This window comes from Medicago sativa, chromosome 7, assembly GCF_051527215.1.
Source record: "Medicago sativa cultivar Bolivia chromosome 7, Bolivia_mono, whole genome shotgun sequence".
Classification (NCBI taxonomy): domain Eukaryota; kingdom Viridiplantae; phylum Streptophyta; class Magnoliopsida; order Fabales; family Fabaceae; genus Medicago; species Medicago sativa.
Window position 1 is genome coordinate 96753429 of NC_140755.1, and position 20638 is coordinate 96774066.

Genomic DNA, 20638 nt, shown 5'->3' on the forward strand with positions numbered 1-20638 from the left:
GACGATGTCTCATGGATTTTTATTTATTTAATGGTGTGATGATATATCAATTATTTTAATGAATATGAAAATATGAGTTGTCATATTTTGATAAAAAAAAGAGTTGTTATATTTAAAATAATTTATTTATTACTGATTAAAATTTATTTATTATTTTAAATGAAACGACGTGGTAAAGACCTCATTTCATTATAGGCTTCTAGCCCACTCTATACATACACTAGTTCCGTCGTACTCTGCCTATCACCGGCACAATCGAACCACCGCACTGAAGATTCATTTATGACCACAAGATTCATTTATGCAAGGTCCTTAACAATCCTAAAGGAAGTATATTTTGGAGTTCAACTCAGCACATGTCAAACCTCTATAGTCATTGATTTTGCACTATTAGTCAAAGTAGTCTATGATATGTTGAAATAGTCATTTAATGTTGACAGTAAGACTTTTTAGATAAAGATTAATATGACAATAAATAAATACATGTAAGAATTGATATGAAAATAAACAAGTCTGTTCAGAACTGATCTAACAGTATTAACAATTGCACTTGCACATTCAAGTATCAAAATGAAAGTTATGTTTTTCTCAAAATGACTGTTAATTCAATATGTCTTGCACTATTTACACCAAAATGACTCTAGTATTTCTCATTCCTATTTTTTTCCAGTAATTTTCCCATCTCTGAACCGCGGGACAGTCCCGCTCTCGCCGTCGTCGACTCACCAACGTTACAGCACCGCCTACCATCTCCGTCAGAGAACGCACCGCCATCTATAGGAAGGTAACTCACATACCCTCTCTTTCGTTTTGTGATTTTCATGCTCAATGATTAGTTTATTGTTTGGAAAGTGCATTTTTTTAATGCTGAAATTATTGTGGTGGTGCTTGAGTTGTTGTTTCTGTTGATAGTGTTGATGGGTATAAAGTTATTGTTTTGGTATAGGATTGAGTTTTGTATGCAAGGTGTTTGTTGAAATGTTTCAATTAGTTTTCTTATGTTAATTTTGAGTATAGCATGAGAAATCAACCCCTACTCAAATGAGTTGTTTTTAGGGTGCATTTGTTTCGGCTTCAAAAAAAATGATTAAGAATATAGAGATTTGCAAGGTAAGGCGATAGATTCACGATGGGTTCAACCCCTACTCAGATCTTGCCCTGTTGAGAGCTTGATAGCATCGTGGTGTCTTTTTAATGTTTTCTAGGAAAGCATTTTCCACTACCTAGTCATGTTGTTAAGGTAAAGAATAAAAGATAGTTAAAGTAGTTAGGGTTATTTAGGCTAGTTAGTTGGTTTAGAAGGTATATCGATTAGATAAATACGAGAAACAAGGATAGATGAATTCGTTTTGCAAACTTGACAGTTCTATATGAAAGGAGAAATTTTTTGTGAATTGACAGCCCTTGGAGTAGATTTCTCTCTCCTATTCTTAATCATTCGTTCGAAACAATTATGCTTTTCTTTGGATTCTTTCTATCAATTTTTCATATCTGGTCTCTTTGGGATTGTAACAATCAGTGTGGCTGAAGACTATTCTAAAAAAGATTGACCATTTCCTGATTTTCAACGACCTTTGTATTTGCTTACCCCTGACATTTCGACAATCGAACCACCGCACCGAAGAGTGGTTACGCAGCGTCCTCCGGTGCAGTCACCATCGAGGTTCTTCCATTCTGCTTCCCCTCTGCTACGCACTTAAAGTGAGTTTATACTTCGAATTCAAAGTGTTAATCCTTTACCTTATGACATTACTGTGTAAATTTCATAATACTACTCCAAGCATGTCTAATGAAGTGTGACCTACGGTTTGATGCACCGTTCACCATTCATTTCTTGTTTTTATTAGTCTCCGAATTACTTGAACTGATCTTATAATGTTCTAACTTCTAAACTGTATATATCAATTACTGATTATTTTCCTTTCAAAATCATGTCCTCAATAAATATTATGACAATCACTGTAATTAGAAGTACATTGCAGGTAATTTAGGCCAGTATTTGGTATATTTCGCAAGAACTGTCTTAGATTTGGAATATATTGCAGGTAATTTCAACTATCACTCTTTCGGTTGGCAATGTTAGGTTATTTCAACAAAGTTCATGAGTTTGTCTTATTTAGGCGATTTCGTTGAATTGGAATAACCCAACATTACCAACAGAAAGAGTGATTATTGAAATTTGGGAGAAGAAAAACTAAGAGAGAAAAATTGTTTGATTGTTAGCTAGGACCAAAGATACAAGGCATGGATGAATCATGCTGGGTTTTATTGAGCACAACTTTACATACTATCTATTCAACTCACTAGGTGACTAGTTTTGTTTTCTTTGTTCTCTTAATACTTTTCTTCATATTATTCTAGATAGTGGCTAAGGGTTGGGTAGCTGAACTGGTTTGAGCTAAGGGTTAATGAGTTGGAGGTCCAGGGTTTAAGTCTTGGCAAGGAGAAAAAAACTAACATAACAATCAACATACTGACATTTGCTCTTAATTTTTTTTTTTATAGATAGTGGCTATTTTAGTGGTTTATAATTATGAATGTTAGATAATTCGATGACAGAGTCTTTCTCATAGGAAGTTGATTAACCATTTGGATATATATATATATAGATATATTTTTGTAGAACTATATATGTATATAGTTAGGAAGTCATTGTTGATGGAACTTTATAACCTTCATTGAGCTTATGAACTTTGTGATCTTAGAATGACATTTATACTTTGAGTAAGGTTCTGGTTTCTCTGCCAAAGAAAAAATGTTCAAATTTGACACAACTTTGACTCTTTGGCCATAAATAAATTCTGGATTATTGTAGTTTTGTTAGTTTTGAGCTTGTGTTGTAATCAAACTATAAAACCAGTTTTGTTTAATTATGTTTAGAACTTATTTGTGAGCTTGTTATGTGAAAACCTCACTTGTTTAATTAGAACCTTGTGTCATGTTCATGGTTTTGAATTTGAAGAATGAGCTTGTGAAATCTTATTAATTTGTTGTGATTTTCAAGGTATAATATCAATATGTTTTTGTTATTCTTTTATAAATTTTGAACTTTATATGCTATGAACTTTTTAGTATTTGTAAAAAGAGATCAGATGACGCGATCCATTGAAATTTAAACTAATTTTAAAAAAATGGAAGATTAATTGATATAATTTAAACATGTAAATGTTTTCTTATTTTATTCATTTAGTTTTTATATCATGGGTTGTTTTTAATCATTGATTCAGTTGAGCCATAGTCTCATTTCCCCCCTCTAACCATCTCACTGCTGTGATTCTGCTAGCTGCTAGTTTAGGGCAATGGGACGCGAACTTAAAGTGAGGGTTGTGTGTAGGAAACTCTATGACTACGTCCGCTATGATCTCAAAGAAATTGCTTTTCCGTCCTCTTTGCCCGATCCTCCAAACATTAAAAAGCGTCCTAAATTGACCTGGGAGCAGCGTATCTGGGTATGCCCTTCTCCATTTATAATAAATGCTTCCCACTTTCATTCTGTCGAGTTAGTCTGTTTCCTCACATTCAGTCTTCAGGTTTTGAAGAAAGCTACTAGGCTTTATGCTGCTAGCTGGGTTCGTGCCATTGGGCCTGATCTTCGGCCAAACGATTATAAGACGGATGAAATGAACGATGAATCTAATGCTCAAAAGAAAACAGCTAAAGATAAAGAACTCTCAATAGTGGAGGAACTTGGTACCATCTCTTTCTCTGGTTTAATTCTGTTATGCCGTTTGGATTCAATAACTTCTTAAAATTAAGATTATTATATTAAAGTCCATTGATGTTTGTCAGTAAACTTATTGAAAAGTTATGATTTATAATTACCTATACTCTGTCTGAATGATTTAATCAAACCATATATGTCTCACACAAATCTAATACAGCCAGTGGACTATTTACTGACATCAATAGAAATTAAGATTATGCTGAACGCCAAGTCAATGATTACACCCCCCCCCCCCCCCCCCCCTGAGCCAACAGAACTCTTCAATGAACATGAACAATGAGTCAGATTTTCATTAACTTGTATGTTACGGTTTAAAATTGCAGTTTGTGTTATTGCAATTGTTGTTGCAATGCCGAACGTTTTTGAAGTCTTCACACCACTAGGACTGCATTAGCTGCTTTGTCCATAATTTTGCTCCATATCAAGGATTGCAATGTAATTGCAACAAAAACAACAACTGGAATCATAATTAAAACCTTGTGTGCCACTCCTGGAGCACGGAGTTAAACTCTAGTTCTTGCTATCGAAGCAAAACTCTGTTTTTAGATTTTATTGCTATGATGATTCTTGTGGTTTATAACCTCCCTCTCCTTTATATTTGTTTTTGGTTTTCTTAACAATTTTTTATGGTTATGTTTTCCTATCATTGCTTTGAATTGTAAGTTTGTTATGGTTGTATTGACCATCCATATGTATCTTTTAATGGGTAATATACAGCTATAGCTGCTAGAGGGGGAATGGAGACTCTCAGACCTGCTCTGCAGCGTCTATATATGACTAGAGCTTCTGCATACAGAGATGCTATGAAGAGTTTTATAGAGGGATACCTAGAGGGTGTTCAGCAAGTTAGGGAGAAGAAAGAAAATTCCAAAACTGAAGAAGATGCTGATGTATCAAAAAAATCAACTTGAATTTCTTCTCCTGCAGACCCGCCGGTCATCTAGAATCAAGCTGCAGCTTTGCAGAAAGTAGTGTCTGTCCCCATTCATTCAAGGGTTTGAATGTATATCACATTGAACAGATATAATTTGATGCTCTTAAATAATGTATTTGGGGTACTAAATATCCTGTGGTAGAACTTGTTTTGTTTTGCAATTTTTTGTATTACAAAGTTTTAAGTTGTGTGCACTTATTTGTGATGTTAATAGTATATTTGTTCAGAAAATGGGAGCATTAGCATTAGTTGATGACATGCTTCTTTAGCAGCTTTACCAAATGGTATATCTAGGTCTTTATATTGTGATTTTGATCTTGTAGTCGATGGTTGCTGAGCTTACCTATTCTATGAAAGTTGTGGGGGTGGGGGGTCTGAGTTTCATTTTCCCCGTATCTTTTTTTGGATGGATAAAAGAGTCACCATGATATTTCAAATATTCAGTCATCAACATGTCACAATTGTATTTTTTTCTGCTATATACACGAATACATTATGCACATGTTTAAATATGAATTATAAGATGAGCTTTCAATACGATTGTTTCTGGACCAGGTTCTATGTTTCTATGTTATCATTGGCTATTGCTAATTACTGTAGATTGTGCTATATTTCTTCTAGGTGGAATTCTTTACGATGCCATCTTCTACCCATGTATGTGGAAGACAAATTGGGCTGTGAGATGTTGGTTGAATAGTTTTAGTTTCATCGGGGAGGTTGAGATGACAAATGACTTGCATAATGTGAAATATACGATAAATTTAGGCCCCGCATAATATTATTGACCCCATCTTTTGGGTGTTAAACCTGCTACATTGGCCTCTCCTTATGAAACTGCATGTACAGTTCTTGGTCTAAATTATTAGGGAATAGATTTACTATTTTAGATAAGAGTAATTACTTCAATACATTTTTTATAGGCTTACCTGTACTAAACATTGTAGGTGGGGATCATATTTTCAGTCTTGTCTTACTGCAAATTTGCTGAGAATCTTTTGAAGTTATTATTTTGGATCATTATGATGAAGACACTGAAGGGAATAATCAACAAGATTGACATATCATATAAATTGCTATTATGCAGTGATAGCAATCAATTTGCTATTTGAAATAATGCAGGAAAAGGTGTTGCTTGGTGATCAATCTGTTTAATTTTTTCCCAGTTCTAGATATGCTTATCAGCTTAGTCCTGAGGACAGAGATTTATTGATTCAGCGGTTATCAATATGGTGATTGGTGAGATTAATCCCCTGACTTTTCAAAGTATTGTTTCGTGGAGTGAAATAAAGAGAAACACTCATATATTATTTCTCTTGAAAAAAAATCCTTTTATGTTATCTCCACTGTATTAATCATAACTGTTCCATTCCTACAGGTCAAATCCTTTCATTTCATTGATTGGCCATTATGTGAGGCTAATGCCAAACACCGCATATCTGAGGACCCTCCCACTTGAAGAGCCAGTGAGCCACTGATACATATTGGACTCCTTCTTAAGCATAGTTCAATTCTCAATGGGCCTGTTGTATAAATCTTTATGGGCCCCCAATAATCACATGACACAGTATTTGATTACTCATAAAGGTATTCTGCACTCTTGTCGTTCTTTTGCATAATTATTCTGCACCAACTTGATTGAAGATAAAAGCTTTGATGAAGACACTGTTTAAACACAGTGATTAGTTGAAGCTCTTCTCTCCTCTGGGTCCTCAAACATTGTGGAATTATTCTTTTATTTCTGTTTTTGAGAGGGGGAGTCAAGGGGAAGGACTTTTAACTTGGTAGGAATTCGAGCTTTATTGGTAATTCAGTGCTATGAATCATTGATCAAAAGCACTTCATTGACAGGTCACATCCTCATTTTCCTAACACCTACTTGTAGTCTATACAAACAGTTGTTTGTACCACAGCAAAAACTTCAGTCAGTAAAAGTGTCCTTCACCTGATCATATACCTCATTACCTCTGTTGTGAGTTGTATTCAAAATTTGGATTTTTTTTGCTTTGAAGACATATCACCAGTGTTTGGAGGGATACAGAGAGAGATATAGGGGAAGGAATAAAATGAGAAAAGAAGTGCAGAATAGTGGTGGAAATCAATCACTCATTCTCCCCATCCCTTTTGTAAGCAAACAAAGTAAAACGATAAAACTTATTTACACTATTTGAGTGTCGTTTAACTGTTGTACAATATTTGAGAAAGGATCCCTAACTCTTTGTACATGGGGAATTAACTCATGCTATGCTTAGCTTAGTATAGAAAGCTTCAAACAATTTAGACATTCGTTGGTATATGTTTTAATAATAGTTATTTTCATTTGTTTTAGATGGCATATTATATGTTAGAATAGATTATGTGGCGAAGTATCATATACTTATAAGTTTAACATACTTAACGAGAACTTTCAATTTTACGGTTAGATTGATTTAGTCTGTCTTCTACAGGGTTATTGGAGGTGTATGTATGCTAAGTTTGACACATGTCAATGAATCCTGATTCATGGAAGCTTAGTGTTAATTTTTTTATGGAAAAATGGAAAGAAAGAAAATGAATAATTGATACAGAGACAATTTGTTTAATTTTATTTTATGAAGAAAAAAAATCACTGTTTTAAACTAAGTTGTGAATCCCACGTTTGATGAGAAGTTTAAAATAGTAAGATGAAATGAGTGGGTAAGTATATGTTTACTAGTGGGGAGAAAATTTGGACATGGATGTCATTTTTTTCCCCCTCCACAACCAAATGAGAATATATTGTATTATTATTTTTTTAGTTTATCTCCTCCCATTGTCTATTTGAAACAAACACAGGGGTAGAGCTAGATAAGAATGAAAGATTATCCATTGTAGCCTTGAGTGATATACAGTGTTGCTTGTTTTCTCTTTAGGGATATATTTGTCTCTTTCTTGGTTTGAGGTGTTACTTTTCTTTTTTCCATCTTTGCTTAAACATTTTACCCCAGTCAATTATATGGTAAACGTTCTTTCTTCCCTTTTCTTTCATTGCGTGCTGTTTGTAGTTTGCATATTGGTACCTACAACTGCTACGACAGACCATAAGAAACAGGCCTGTTCACAACAGAGTGGGGGACCATGGCCTGTTGACATGCCCAAATTTTTTACTTGATTTTCATCCACATGCTTAAAGTCTCATAATAAGTAAGGACAAATGAAAAATGAGCAGAAGATAACCACCCCCTTGTCATTACACGAATACATGCTGAGAAATTTGCATATAGACAAAAATTCAAAACATCGGGTCCGCATAAGCATATACCAAAAGTGTCCCCTTTGGTAATGATCACCCAAACACATTTTTATCTTTAGTAGCAAATCTATTTTACATTATACTCCCTCCGGTCCTAAATATAAGCAAATTTGACTTTTTAGATTCATTCAATTAATGATGTATGTGGTCCATAATATGAACCACATACATCATTAATTGAATGAACCTAAAAAGTTAAATTTGCTTATATTTAGGACCGGAGGGAGTATTACTTGAGGCTGAGATGTGAGTGCAATCTATTTTCTGAGCTGGAAGCATATTGTAGCATGTGGTCTGTGTTTGTTGATTATTGCTTATTGCTTAGCACTAGAGTATACGTATTTTGGTTTTGTGAAATTTCAAGTCAAAAGTCAAGTCTACCCACCCACTCACTTTACCCACCAATGCCAAATAGCAGCACACCATCACTGCACTGGGAACATGCCTTACCTCCTCCCATGTCTATTATGATGAGCCCTTGTGAAAAATCTTCAGGCAGAATCCCAACAGTAGAAAATTGATTCCTCATTTCTGATTTCAAAATGGCCTAAATTCTCCATTTAGGCACTGTGATGATGTCACCTATCTTTTGTTAGTGGGTCCTACAATACCTTTCTCTCCATACCATACCACCTTCCCCTCTGCTGCTTGCTTCTGCTCTCTCTCTTTGGTGCAGTCTCTCTCTTTGCTTTCCCCATCACTACTCACCGTACCTGCCTTTGGTTTACTCATTGCTACTCTTTTGGTGTGAAAGTTTGGTATGAAATTCAGGGATTTCGTTTCTTTTCTCCTTCCTAGTTTTTCTACTCTTTCTCTTTCTGCCTCAACACCATTTATTTCTCTTTCCCTTTTTAGGTAGTGTTTGAGGGGGGAGGAACCTGACAAGTGGGTTAATTGAGTCACTTCTGGGATGTCGTATCTACCTGTCTCTGTCTTTTATGATTTCTCATCTGCTTGAAAACCTGTAGCAATTCCATATCCACTCACTGTTATTTCCTGCCACTATATTTTTCACTACAGATTAAAATGTTTAAATACACTTTTTGACACACCCCACGAAATGTGGGATTTTGCCCAAAAGTAAGCTCTTAGTTTGTTTCTTTTAAACAATAAAAATTAATTAATAAAATATAATTAATTATTGCTATTTACATATGGATAATATAAAATTGTCATACTTTATTTTGATCATTTTTACATTACATGCTGCTATATTTTTTTAATTTTTAACTAAAATATTGCTTTTCAAAATTTAAATCCTCAAAATTGAGATAGCCGATTGATCTTAAAACAAATAAATGAAAGAATTCATGCTTAATAAGTTTTCAACACATTTACTATTATAGTGATGGGTAATGGTAATTTTGTGCATGTTTTTATTTTTTTTCTTTCTTGGAGTGTTTTTTTCCCCTCATGCAATCTAGTGTTAATCCGAGTATCTTTTAGAATACTGTTAATCTTACTGTCTTAGATTTTACGATTAATTTCTTGTCATTGGAAAGATGGGTCAATTTTGGTTTATGAGAACCAACAAATCTTGAATCTAGTGGAAGGGACTAGACTCTTATGAAGTGATAAATCAATATTCAAATTTTGGTAGAGATATTCACATTTAACGTGCTTGGATCCGTTTTTCTTGATCAAATTTCTGTAAAAATGTGCGTTTTCACCGCGAAATGAGAAGCTTCAATATTTAGCTTCTATCGAAATGTGAAAATCAACTACTACGAAAATGGTAAAAGTCACCGCTTAATCAAACATTTGCTTGGTATCCAGCACAACTTGAATAAAGCGGAGGGAACATATGAAAATTAATACTACTCCAGTACCTGTTATGGACAAAAATTCATTTTTCACTAACATTATTGTACAATTGTATGAGTAAAGAATGATTTTAGTCCTTGTGAAAAATGTGACACTCAATCCACTCACACTAAAAACACTTAAAATATTAGTTTTTTCAGGGGCTACCAATTTGAGATACCATAATCTCTAACAAAAAAAAAATTAAACACCCAAAGCAATTTCTAATGCAGGAACTAATGTGATCTGATTTTCTATTTCTATTTTTACAATTGTTTTCCAAAGGCTAAACTTTAATTTTACTTTTTTTTTTCTTTCTCTAGTAAGAAAAGAGGATCAAATCCCGAGCACAATAGAGATAGGATTAAAGAGGAAAGAAATCCCAGAGATTCAGGAAAACTATGAAGTGTCGGGATTCTGAAGAGTGATAAACTACTCCCTCCGTTTTAAAATGAGTGTCGCTTTAACCAAAAAAAATTGTTTCAAAATGAATGTCACTTTCAGTTTCCAATGCAATAATAACTTTTTCTTTTCAATTGTACCCTCCAATTAATACTCTGCACACTACTTCCAAAGTATTACTTTTAAAACTAACCAATAGTTAATAAGGATAATTTGGTAAAATAACTATTCTCTTTCTTTTAATGATTGCATTTTTTAATATGTGTGTAAGACCTAAAACGACACTCATTTTAAAACGGATGGAGTACTTGAGACTTGGGAGTGACTTGAAGAGACACTAATTAGGAGAATATCTTTATTCTTTACCGCAAGGAAAGCCTAACCTGCTTAGTTGACTTCCACACTTTCTCATTTCTTGAATTTGCTTCAGGAAAGTTATAGATCGAGTTCTTGCCGGAAAAGGTAGTTTTAAACATGGATTTCATCAAGATTTTTTATAATGATTAATGATACTTAATTGCAAGGCTTTTGAGGCCAACGAACAAGGTTTTTTTTTTTTGTTACACGAACTGGTCATAAAAATGAGATTATCCATGTAAGTTTAGTTCCAAAGTTTGAAGGAACTTTAGGGGGAATTGAATTTGCATTCTACTTACTTAGCCTTATTATTCAAAGAAGCTGAATCTTAATGAAACTTTTTTTACATCACATGACCCAGATTAATTGGTAACGACATTTATGTCTTTTGTTTTACTTAATTTTTTATTATTATTTATACACGTACAACACACACACATCGTTTTCACACTGTGCCAGGTTGCTTAGTAATATAATCATTACTAATCAAACTCTAGATGTCCCTTCTAGCATTCACACCATAGTAGTAATTAATATTTGCTTGATTGATAGGGAACAAGAAAATCTTATGAAAGAAATAAACAAGCTATTTCCATTTACATGCATCTCCTGAATTTAAGACAAGAAAGATCCTCTACAATCTTCAACGTGAACCTAAATATACTAATAAATTGAGAAAGGTTCCTTTCATGGATCAGTTGATCATGTCAATGACATACACCCTCCGGTCACTATTATAAGCAAAAATTTACATTTTAGATTCATTCATTAAATGATGTATGTGGACTATAATAAAGACCATATACATCATTTAATGAATGAATCTAAAATGTAAACTTTTGCTTATATTAGTGACCGGAGGGTGTAGTCATTAGTTATAATAATTAAAATTAATTAAAGGGATACCTTAACCCTAAAGCTTAGAAGAAAAAAAAAAAGAGAATCTAGTTAGGAGAGGGAGCATGTCTTGACTAGTCTTATAGAAATTGATTGAATCTAGCTAATATGGTTGTTGACGTAGCATGTGATGGTGAGGATTTGAAGGAGGTTGACGGTGGAGGTGGTGGTAGAATTGTGGGATAGCTGTGCCTTGTGTTGATGACATATTATAAGAGCAATCTGGTGACAAAGTTTGGGAATCATTAATATTGTTAATATTAATATTATTATCAGGTTGGCATTCCATGTTCACTCCAAACAGCCTCAGCACCCTGGAAGTACTCGAACTATTTCCACAAGGTGTGGTTGTGTTCTGACTTTGGGACCCTTCACCTGTCACATTACAACACGTGCAAATGCCCATACATTCATTTTCAATTCAAAAAATCAAATCAAAACCATAAATAAATACGGAAAATGCATTTAAATTTCTATTGATCAAGACCCAACAAGCGAAAGAAACAAACAAATGAACATGTCCTGCAACCTTTTAACGTTGAAAACGTTAATTTTACTTTTACTATGTTAAATTAAATTCAACAAAAGCAGGCGCGCGTAGGCTTCACGCCACACACTTTAGGTCACATTATTCTGAAATTATAAACAAATGTTAGCTAGTGTGTCCTCATTCCTCCAAGTCCCAAATAACTGGAAGTTACCCTTTATTTAAAAGAATAAAATAAAAGTTTAAATAAATAAAAGAAAACATACATGCAACACAATGGACCATCCATCTGAAATTTGTAATAGAATTTACTGACAATATATATACCCATGGGAAATTCAAATTACTAGTCAAGTCTATTTACTACTCTCATAGTAATTGTTTTTTAAATAATGCAAAATGTCTTTTAGCGTGATACTCAAATCTTAAGACTAATTACTCGTGCACTATGTGGAGTAAGTATAACTTAAATGATAAAAGATTGTTTAGACGAAAAGTTTAGGAAGGGAACTTATTTTTATTTATTTATTTTTAAATTAAAGTTAATATAAAATATTTTAAAAAATAAACATGAGTAAACGAAGTATTAGACGATTGTTTATCACGGATGTTCTTAAAAAAAATTAAAATATAAAATTACTCCTCTAAGTAAAATATTGAATATGAGAGAATGATGAATTAGAAATGTATATAAGAGATTATAGTGGATAGGTAAAAACCTGCATGGTATGACAAGGGATGATGATGAGTAGGATAAGGATGCGCAGGATAGAGTTCTCTGGACCACCCCACAGGAACAGTGCTATTCCCATTCCCATTGCCATCACTACAGATGGATCTGCTAACATGAGCCGGTGGAGTAGAGTTACTACCATGGCGGCGCCTCCACGAGATAAACAACCGTTGAGGATGTACACGGTGTCTTTGAAACAAAACAACATCACCAGCATCAAGACGTTTATCTTTAACATAACGACTCCAACCTTTTGTAAGAACATAGCTTTGACTACTGTTCCAATATGAATACCGGAACCTCCAACACTTACCTGACTCATCCTCAAAACTTAGTAACAAACCTTTGATTTCTTCTGAGTCTAGTGGGAAATATCTCTCAGCATGTTGTTTTGGAATAACGAGTCGGTTCAACTTCCCTACGTCGCTTGGTGTTAATGGTTTCTCGAACATAGCTTCTTTCTCTTCTTCTGATGATGCTTCTGTTGTTTTTAGTTTCATTATTGATTCTAAAACCACATCATCTTCTAGTTCAGCTTCTTCTGCATCTTGTTGAGTTCTTTGTTGTTGTTGTTGTTGATTCCACCATAGTGATGTTGTTTCTTGTATTGTGTGGTTTATTGACATTTTTACTCTCTATTTCTCAAACAAAATTTGAGGATTTGAAAGAGAGAGGGTGTGAGAGAGAAGTGGTTTGTTTGTAGTACGTGAGTGGTTGAAGGTTGTGTGTTACTACTACTACAACGTGAAGAAGGAGGATATATTTATTTAGGTGTGTTGGGTACTATATATATAGTACTTTGTTTCTTTGTTCCTCTTTAATCGTGTCTTACTGTCTCTCACGGGTTAAAAAATAATTATAATGTGGTCAAGTATAATAAGCTTCACCAAAGATGTACACTTGTGAGTGAGAAATCATATAGTACTAATTAAGATAATAAAAGTGAAAGTAGTAAATTAATGAATTGGACCGAACGTATATGTTTATTGATAATGAAATGAGAGATTTACTTGTAATAAGGGGCATCTCGTGATGAGAAAATCTTGTGTGGTCCTGGTCCACACAAGTTCTCTTTGATCACACAAAGAGAAAAAAGAGAAGAGAAGAGAGAAGAGAGAGAAAATGGAGAAGAGAGAAGAGAAGAGAGAGAAGGAAAAAACTTGTGTGTGTGACCAAACCAAAATTCTTTGGTCCTGGTCCACACAAGTGTTTCTCTCTCGTGATAGTGTAAATTGGCTAACAACACAAGTGATGGGTCCATTCAATTCATTTCAACCTGGCCTCCACATTTATCACACACTAATTAACTATGTTTCTGCCTGTGTTAATTCGCAACACCCAACAACACATTTTTTACTTCTACAATTTGAGTTGACTAAAATGTACAAATTCGGTTCGAAAAATGGACGCCTTTTTCAATACACTCTCCCACGTTTAACTGTTAATACTATTAAATTTGGTATGTGAATATAAATGATGGATACTCTAAATAGTTGTTCAAATAACATATTTTCTATGTTAAGATGCAGTTTATTATAAATTTTAAAAAAGTGATTCTAACTTTATATTTCAAAAATTAATTTCTATGAAAACCTACTTAAAAATAGAATAAGCTATTTCAAACCCATCTTTACAAGACCAAATTTGTAAATGTTGAGTTAGAACCAACTCACATTTGAAAGTGGTATCAAAGGGACAAGTCTAGTTTGAGGATTTTGTGGGAATGTTTTTATATTTCTACAAATGCGGTTTGAGGATTTAAACATCGGTATAGAAAACTTATAGTTTTTTTTTAACTAGAGGAAATTCAAACATAATTTTAACTAGAGGAAATTCAAACATAAATAATTATCACATTTCATAATGGAACTCTAACTAGTCAAAAAATAATGGAACTCTAAATTCAAATTCATTAAATCATGTTACAGTCCTCCCACATACAGTACTAGTCCTTACAATCTAGTACTTCATAATTTCATCCCAATCCGATCCAACGGCCTGCCTATATAATACCATTTTTTTTATTTGCTTCCATCTCTCATTTTACTACTTATTAAAAAAAACTCATATTTTTACAGTGGTAACTACTTATATTATTATTAAGGGTTAATTATGTTTTTGGTCCCTACAAAATTGCAACCTTGTAAGTTTAGTCCTTACTTAATTTTAATAGCATTTTTAATCCCTACAAAAAAAAATTTACTTATAATTTTAGTCCCTGCTAAAATAAATTTTGTTTAATTATCCTTAAACTCTTAAATTTTTTAACGATTCTTTTTATACAAGTTTAGAACACTATGAACGGTTCATTTACTAAAAACTATAATTTTTTAACATGAAATAAATTAAATATGAATTTTTTAAAACGACAAAAGTTTAAGATATAAGTAACAAAAATATGGACGTAGAAATCAAATTTTTGCGATATTTTTTTTGGAGGACCTTTTAATAACGTTCTTAACACGCCTGTAAAAAATTGTTGAAAAACTTAAGAGTTTAAGCATAAATTAAACAAATTTGGATTGAGTAAGGACTAATATTGAGTGCAGAAATTTTTTGTAGGGATTAAAAATGCTATTAAAATTAAGTAATTTTTTGTATTAATTACTTTGGTTTTTATCAAACCAATCTGATAACCTCACCCTCCCTTTTGCTTAAAATATAGTGGTATTTCAGATGAGGTGACACGTACGCACGGACACCATGGTTTAATTTTTTTTGTTCTTTTGTCTACGTTTTCCTTTTTTTAATAATATTGTTTGCTCTGTGCCTTTAAATTCAGGTATGGATCCGCCCTTACTTAATTTGAGAAAAATTGTTATTTTTTTTGTGACTAATTTTGAGAAAAATAACGAAGGCAAAGGGGTGGTCCAGGTTCTCCAATTTGTTTTGTATCTGTACATATGAATGTACATAGCATGGTCTGGTTCATTCAAGTCTTTCTGCTTTCAAAATTGTATTGTATTATTTTCTGGGGTGTAAGGGAATATAATAGTCATTGTATCACGTGCGTGACTTCATTATTCATCTTTGTCCATTCCGCGAAAGACTTGTGTGGACTTGGACCAAGGAATGGGTTTGGTCACACACATAGTTTTTTTCCTTCTTTTTTTACTTTTTTCATTTTCTCTCTTCTCTCCCATTTCTTTGGTTGTGACCAAGAAATGGGGTTTGGTCCCTGGTCCACACAAGTATTTTCCGTCCATTCCTAGTTTTCAAATCAACCATGTTATATATCAAATTAAATTGAAAAGGGTCATTATTAACTACATAGAGAGTAAAGAGATTTGATTTCTCCAATTAGCTAGAGAAGAAAAATGGTCCTATTGTTTTACATATATTTAATTTAATAGTTAGATTATGTCTTTTGTATGAGTTGGAGACTAAAACCCTTCTCAGTAAGTTTCCAGGTAGATTCATTTAGACACCCTTTCCTGCCCTACAAAAGGTGAACTGGTTTGTTTTAGTTCAAGTACATGTTGGAGACACGAGCATAATTATAGAGGTTGTTGGGCTATGAAATTTTCATCTTCTAATACAAACAACTCTTCTTAAATGATGTATATAGTCTACAATATACATCATTTATTAAATGATGTATATTGTAGACTATATACATCATTTATTAAATGAATCTAAAAAGTAAAAATTTATGTGGTCTATATTGTAGACTATATACATCATTTATTAAATGAATCTAAAAAGTAAAAATTTGCTTATAATAGTGACCGGAGGGAGTATATATGATTATGAATTGGGTTTAACATGTGATTCGTCCCTGTAAATAGGAGTCGCTTAAAATTTCGTCCCTGCAATCGCTAATCCTTTTTTTTTGCCCCTGCAAAGTTTAATCAGTTAAAAATTCGTCCCTTGACCCAATTAATCACTGCCACGTCAGCAATTTACCAAAATGGCATGGGAATTGACGAAAATACCCCTGGTTTATTTTTTTTGTTTTTTTTCCTTCAATTTTTTTTCAGATTTTTCCCGAATTTTTTTTTACGATTTTTTCTCGGAAAAATTTCAGTTTTTTCAGTTTTAATTTTAACATTTTTTTTCCGAAATTTTTTATGATTTTTAATTATTTTTTCAGATTTTTTTAATTTAAAAAAAGAATTTTCAAAATTTTGAAAATTTTTTTAAGGAAAAAAAATAAGGGGGTATTTTTGTCCTTTCACATGCATATGAACCAATTAGCAGTGCCACCTCATCAGATTAGTGACGTGGCAGTGATTAACTGGGTCAAGGGACGAATTTTTAACTGATTAAACTTTGCAGGGGCAAAAAAAAAGGATTAGCGATTGCAGGGACGAAATTTTAAGCGACCCCTATTTGCAGGGACGAATCACATATTAAACCCTTATGAATTTGATGTATAACCAATGCTTATGAAATAATATATTTTTAAAGAGATCATTCTCTTAAATGGATCTAATTAGTACTTAAAAAACTAATCATGGAAATGCTTTGACCAACTAAAAAAATAAAATATATATAAAGTACTAACAAAAAAATTTCATTATCAGATAGATAGAGAGATACACACACAACATGTAGGAATAAAATTAAATGACATTGAGAGTGTGTTTGATTTGCAGAAAAAAAATAAAGGATTGGACAACATGTACAATTATATAGTTGTACTATGCTTTTCTCAAAATAATTTTTTTTTTTTTTTTGTAATGTGCTTGATTTAAAATATGTTCATGAGATCGTACAAAATAAAAGAAAAGAGATAATTCCTTCAAAAAAAAAAAAAAAGAAAAGAGATAAGACAATAACTGAATTTCTTGTCCCTCACTAAATCACCTTAATTAACAATTTTTTTCCGTCATACAAGCAATCTAAAATAAACTTTTGTTTTTATTCTTTCACTCATTGTTTCTCTGTCTCTCTCTCCCCCCACCTACATCTCTCTATCCCTTTCCTCTTCTCTCCAACCTCTCTCTCTCCCTCTCTCTATCATCTTGTTAATATTTCCATTCATAAAAGGTATTAGGGTTGTGTTAACCGGTGCTCCTGGGACACTGGTTAAGGTATCTAAAAAAGGAAAAATTAAATAAAAAAAAATACACTTTTTTGACTTTTGAAGCCTTGATTACACAATTTTCAATGCAAAAGCTTCTACATTTGCTTCCTTAACCAGTACCCGGGGACACCGGTTAACATTTTCCAAGGTATTATAGTAAATTTTACCTTTTTTGTTCGTGCTCTCTATTGTTCATCAAACATAGACATGATAAAAAATTCTCCAGTCCTTTAAATACCTGCCTAGTACTCTTCTGTCCTTGGAGGTCATACAGACCCCGAAAGTTAATTATACTTAGAAAATTTCATTAATTAACAATTCAATTTGACCGTGATGTCAAAACTATTAAAATTTAGATACTCTATATTAGACGACAAATGAAAATAATTGCTTATACTTTAGCTAGGGCGATGGTTCTTGAGCTGGTCACTATATTTTTTTATTTTCCACCAATTTGTATAAAACATTTTCTAGTTAATGATATCAATTAATTTTGTTCCCATAAATAAAAACTGTTACCTGTCAATAAAAAGTTAATTGATATTTCATCAACCTAATTTTTTCGGACGAGTAATATGTTAGAGAAATAATTAAATATTAGATTAAATAGCACACTTAGACGGATATTCAAACTAGATTAAACCGAACCGAAAAAAAAAATAGTAGATTTATATGAATTTCTAAATTAATCGACATTTGTTTGAGCAAATTATTTGAAATTTGATATACGTACATAAAGTTATTAATTATCGTGTATCGAAGTTTGGCAAATTTTTTTTTATAGAAGAGATTCATTAACTCAACAGATGTTGAGGAACAACACCAACAATCACACATTACATAGACTGTAATATATAAGCAAAAACATAATCAACAATAATAACAAAACAAAAAAGGTACACATTGGACAAGCATATAGGCACAATGGTTAGCATATGACAATCTTGTATCATTTAATTGTAAACATGTTATTTGTGCAAAACTTGAAATTACAAGTTATAGAAAATATTCTGGCCTGCCAAAATCTGAAATATTTTATTACTCTCCAAAAGGGTGTTGATTGGGAAAGTGCAGGAGAAATCCTTGACCATGAGGAAAGACAAAGACTGGGTGTGAGAAAAGGCCATATGCCATCTATATCAAAGAAAAATCTCTCAATGCTTTATTTGACGAAACTGAGAATGATATATATTTAAGGAAAGCATAGCAGGACTATCAATATCATCAGAGGGAAAAAGGGCTAATTAATTATTGAGCAACAAAAATACAAACAATAACAATATATAGAAGCACATATTATTCTTTGTTGAAAAAAAAAGCACAAATTATACATTACTTTTCTTACATTATCTTTAACTTTAATTACATATGATATATGATTTTTGTTCATAATATATAGTTCACATTTTCCATCTTCAGAGGAGAGATTAAGTTCCTCCAACAAAAGTAGATCTACTCAATACAAATTTTTTTTGTTGTTGTTGTTATAATGTCCCCTACACATATCGTATGTCATATGTGTGCGTTATTTTTGTGAACAAATTAACACCAGCAAGCATATGCTTTCGTAATAAAGATGCTATGATTGATTGGGTCAAACAAAATATTTTGTCTTACGTATGTAGGAGAATAGAGAGGTTTTCCACATTATGTGGCTGTTATACATACATAACATACATTCCTAAATGAACTTGTTATAACATATGACCAAGAACGATGTATGTAAACTACCGTCGTTATAGGCACCACCATATCTACACCTGAGTTTATATAAGAAACGTGTCACTCCTAAAAACTATTGTACTTTTTATAATTGAAAAAAATACTTTCCAAAAACACATTTGGTCATTTGGATAAGAGTTATGATATTTTGACATCTATTTGATGACAACTTTGTTGACAATCTTGTGAGTATAAGAGAGAAAGTTGTCCAAAAGTTGTCAAAAAGTGGTTGTCAAAATATCATTTCTCTTTGGATAATGTTTGAATTTATGTCTATGTCGACTGATGTGCATGTAACTCCAGACAACGTTTGAAAAGTGTTGTAGGGGTCTCTCGCTAAAAAAATGTGTAAATTCTCCGAATAATACATCTAAATTAATAACGTGCGGCCACGCAAGTGTTATATGCAGATATGAGTCTAATGACACTAACTCAAGTCAAGTGACCATTATCTAGAGCTATATGAAATTGTTCCAACACAAAGCGTCGTTGATCCTTCAAAGAATATATATCTTCTTGAAAAGGAAAATATCTTTCTTTTGACAATAGAAATATTTCTTTGGTATTTCTTATTATATCTTCTCCAAGATGCCAAATAAATGGCTAAAGTGCTTATATATAATGTTAGTAGTGTCCGCTTTGGGACTAAATAGCCCTCACAATTTTGTTCCTAGTAAAAAGTGTTTTGTTGGGTTGAGCAATGTCGGTATTGTATTGGATTTTGTGTGAGTTCTTATGATTTTATCTTGTGAAAAAGACGTTTCGTTGAGTTAAAGAATACGAATGTTGTATATGAACTATCCTTAACTTCATTCTCAAATAATATGTTGAACTTCTTAGTGTGTGTTATTTTATATGGAACAGTTTCAACTATTATAATAAAATAACTGGAATTTATGAGAGAAAATTTGACATCACAAATAATGTGGTGATTTGACAGTTACAAACGTATAATTTTAGTGTTCTTCCTAAATAGAAATGGTGTTGACTTAGGGGGAAAATATTGTTTGGCATGAAATTTTGGCTTAATTGCGATTATGGTTCGTAAACTAATAAACGTAATAATTTTTTCTTGTCTAATATGGGTGGTTCCTCCTGCGACTTAACAATCCTTGTGACAAAAGTCTCTTTGACAAAAGTGTTTAGGCGATGGACCCCGTTGATGTGAGTTGTGTCAACGACGATACAAGTACAAGCACGTGTGTGCGGATGAAAAAGCTTCCGTTTGAGAACGGCTCACACTTGATGGGAAGATTGTTGTGTAGCAAATCTGAGTTAGAAG

General features: G+C 32.6%; 2 protein-coding genes and 1 long non-coding RNA gene across 5 annotated transcripts; 2 read left to right on the top strand and 1 right to left on the bottom strand.

The window, feature by feature from the left end:
- Positions 1-195: 195 nt before the first annotated feature.
- Positions 196-4889, top strand: EMB2735 (embryo defective 2735). 3 transcript variants are annotated; one of them, XM_085727561.1, is made up of 5 exons: positions 196-308; positions 671-784; positions 3284-3449; positions 3531-3690; positions 4442-4889. In XM_085727561.1, exons 3-5 carry the CDS (start codon positions 3300-3302, stop codon positions 4633-4635), a joined length of 504 nt encoding a protein of 167 aa, XP_085583687.1. In that variant the 5' UTR covers positions 196-308; positions 671-784; positions 3284-3299; the 3' UTR covers positions 4636-4889. The 3 variants fall into 3 exon arrangements, with proteins under 3 accessions (XP_085583687.1, XP_085583688.1, XP_085583689.1); XM_085727562.1 differs by lacking the exon at positions 196-308 and adding an exon at positions 1625-1701 and having other exon boundaries at positions 506-784; XM_085727563.1 differs by lacking the exons at positions 196-308; positions 671-784 and adding an exon at positions 1520-1701.
- A 1213-nt stretch (positions 4890-6102) lies between these two features.
- Positions 6103-7206, top strand: LOC146910793 (uncharacterized). Its single transcript, XR_015019719.1, has 2 exons — positions 6103-6242; positions 7103-7206. It is a non-coding gene; the product is annotated as an uncharacterized LOC146910793 (long non-coding RNA).
- A 4152-nt stretch (positions 7207-11358) lies between these two features.
- LOC146910794 (B3 domain-containing protein At2g36080-like) lies at positions 11359-13363 on the bottom strand. The gene is made up of 2 exons (XM_085726354.1): positions 12592-13363; positions 11359-11760 (listed from the first exon to the last, which is right to left on the bottom strand). Exons 1-2 carry the CDS (start codon positions 13229-13231, stop codon positions 11489-11491), a joined length of 912 nt encoding a protein of 303 aa, XP_085582480.1. The 5' UTR covers positions 13232-13363; the 3' UTR covers positions 11359-11488.
- Positions 13364-20638: the final 7275 nt, after the last annotated feature.

Coding starts and splice junctions, on each gene's coding strand:
- EMB2735 (XM_085727561.1), top strand. CDS start 3,300: ATGGGACGCGAACTTAAAGTGAGGGTTGTGTGTAGGAAACTCTATGAC. Junction 3,450..3,530: donor CCTGGGAGCAGCGTATCTGG/GTATGCCCTTCT, acceptor TTCAGTCTTCAG/GTTTTGAAGAAAGCTACTAG. Junction 3,691..4,441: donor CTCAATAGTGGAGGAACTTG/GTACCATCTCTT, acceptor GGTAATATACAG/CTATAGCTGCTAGAGGGGGA.
- LOC146910794 (XM_085726354.1), bottom strand. CDS start 13,231: ATGTCAATAAACCACACAATACAAGAAACAACATCACTATGGTGGAAT. Junction 11,761..12,591: donor TCCCTTGTCATACCATGCAG/GTTTTTACCTAT, acceptor GTAATGTGACAG/GTGAAGGGTCCCAAAGTCAG.